General features: G+C 45.0%; 1 protein-coding gene across 1 annotated transcript; it reads left to right on the top strand.

Moving 5' to 3' along the window:
• Window positions 1-326: 326 nt before the first annotated feature.
• On the top strand, window positions 327-1,670 carry LOC138878586 (uncharacterized). Its single transcript, XM_070158278.1, has one exon. The coding sequence runs from the start codon at window positions 327-329 to the stop codon at window positions 1,668-1,670; it is 1,344 nt and encodes a 447-aa protein (XP_070014379.1).
• The last annotated feature ends 262 nt before the right edge of the window (window positions 1,671-1,932 follow it).

Below are 1,932 nucleotides of genomic sequence, written 5' to 3'. Positions count from 1 at the left end.
GCCAAGATCCTATGAAATAGTCCAATTGGGTAAGTATGGCGTCGGATTTCATGGACCGGTTCAGGTTCAACACAGAGAATGCACCGGATGTTTTCTACATTCAAAATCTTAAGAAGAAACATACTGATACTTTCCGTGAGTATGCTACTCGTTGGAGGTCGGAAGCAGCCAAGGTCAGGCCATCTTTGGACGAAGAACAGATGAATAAATTCTTCGTCAAAGCACATGTTCCGCAATATTATGAGCGGTTGATGGTTATCGACAATTACAAATTCTCTGATATCATCAAACTTGGATAAATAATCGAAGAAGGAATCAAAAGCGGGATGGTAACGAACTTCGAGGCATTGCAAGCCACAAATAAGGCACTACAATCAGGTGGCATATCGAAAAAAAAAGATGTTGGGGCAGTAATGGTAGCCCAGGGCCCAAAATCTCCACTTGTCTATCAAGCACCTCCTCCCACATATCAAGCACCTCCACCCACATATCAAACACCTCCACCCACATACCAAGCATCAACGCCTATATATGAACCTTCACCTCTCAGATATTCCCAACCAGCCACTGTCCATCACACCTATAACTCCCAACCATCCCACTTCCAATCATCACCAGCTCGCCAAAATTATCTAAGACCAAGGCCCAACTTCGACCGCAAGCCACCCAGACAATACATCGCCATTGTTGAGCCCATCGACCAATTGTATGAAAGGTTGAAAGCCGCGGGTTACATCACTCCTGTTCCCACTATGGCATTAGAAAATCCATCCCAATGGGTCAATCCGAACAAAACTTGTGCGTACCATTCCGGTATGAAAGGGCACACCACTGTTGAGTACCGAAAATTAAAGGATATGATCCAGACACTAATTGACAACAATATCATACAGGCAAAGGAAGCCACACCTAATGTCCACAACAATCCCCTCCCTGATCATAGTGGTGATGGTGTACATGTGATGGAAACGAATGAAGAATGGGACCCTGAGGGGTCAATTGAGCTTATTCGAGAAGGCGATGACATTAAAGTTGTAGTCACACTTACTCCTATTGTGGTACAGACTCAGTCACCGATCAAGTTTGAGGTAACTACATCAACTCCATTCGAGGTAGAGGTGGCTTTGCTCGCGGCCACCCCCGCTCCATTTGAAGTAGAAGTGGTCACACATTTCACTGTGATAGTATCAACCACACCCCCATTCAACTCAAAAGCAATACCCTGGGATTATATTGCCAAGGTTCGGCGAAAAGGGAAGGCCAAGGTAGAGGAATCTGACGCCGCACAAGGAATGACCAGAATCGGAAGAGTCTATACACCAGAACATTTGGGAAGATCAAGCAAGGATGCCACTACTAGGAAACCTATCATTGAGACCGGGCCAGATGACCCTTGGAGGAAAGTACAAGCAAAGGAGTATTCTGTTGTTGACCATCTAAACAAAATCCGTGCTCAAATATCTATCCTGTCACTGTTGCAGAATTTAGAGGCACATAAGAACGCTCTAATGAAAGTGATGAACGAGGCTTATGTACCCAATAACATCACTGACGGAGAAATGGCCAACATGGTTGGGAAGGTACTAGAGAGTCATAAGATCATCTTCCACGAAGATGAGCTACCACCTGAGGGGCTGAATCACAATCGAGCATCGCATATTACGGTGTGATTGGAAGACAAGTTCATTGCCAGGGTCTTGGTTGATGGAGGTTCAAACCTAAATATTTGTCCATTAGACACTCTGAAATGGTTGGACAAAGGTTTACATGAAATACGGGTAAGAAGCATGAACGTGAAAGCTTTCGATGGGTCCCAAAGGGCCACGATCGAGGAAATCAACCTTTGCTTACAAATTGGGCCAACTTGGTTCGACATCGAATTTCAGGTGCTTGACATACCAGCCTCATATAATCTTCTGTTGGGCCGACCGT

This window comes from Nicotiana sylvestris, chromosome 9 (genome assembly GCF_000393655.2).
Source record: "Nicotiana sylvestris chromosome 9, ASM39365v2, whole genome shotgun sequence".
NCBI lineage: Eukaryota > Viridiplantae > Streptophyta > Magnoliopsida > Solanales > Solanaceae > Nicotiana > Nicotiana sylvestris.
Note: the sequence above shows the minus strand (reverse complement) of the source record. Positions and strands in the feature narration are given on the sequence as shown.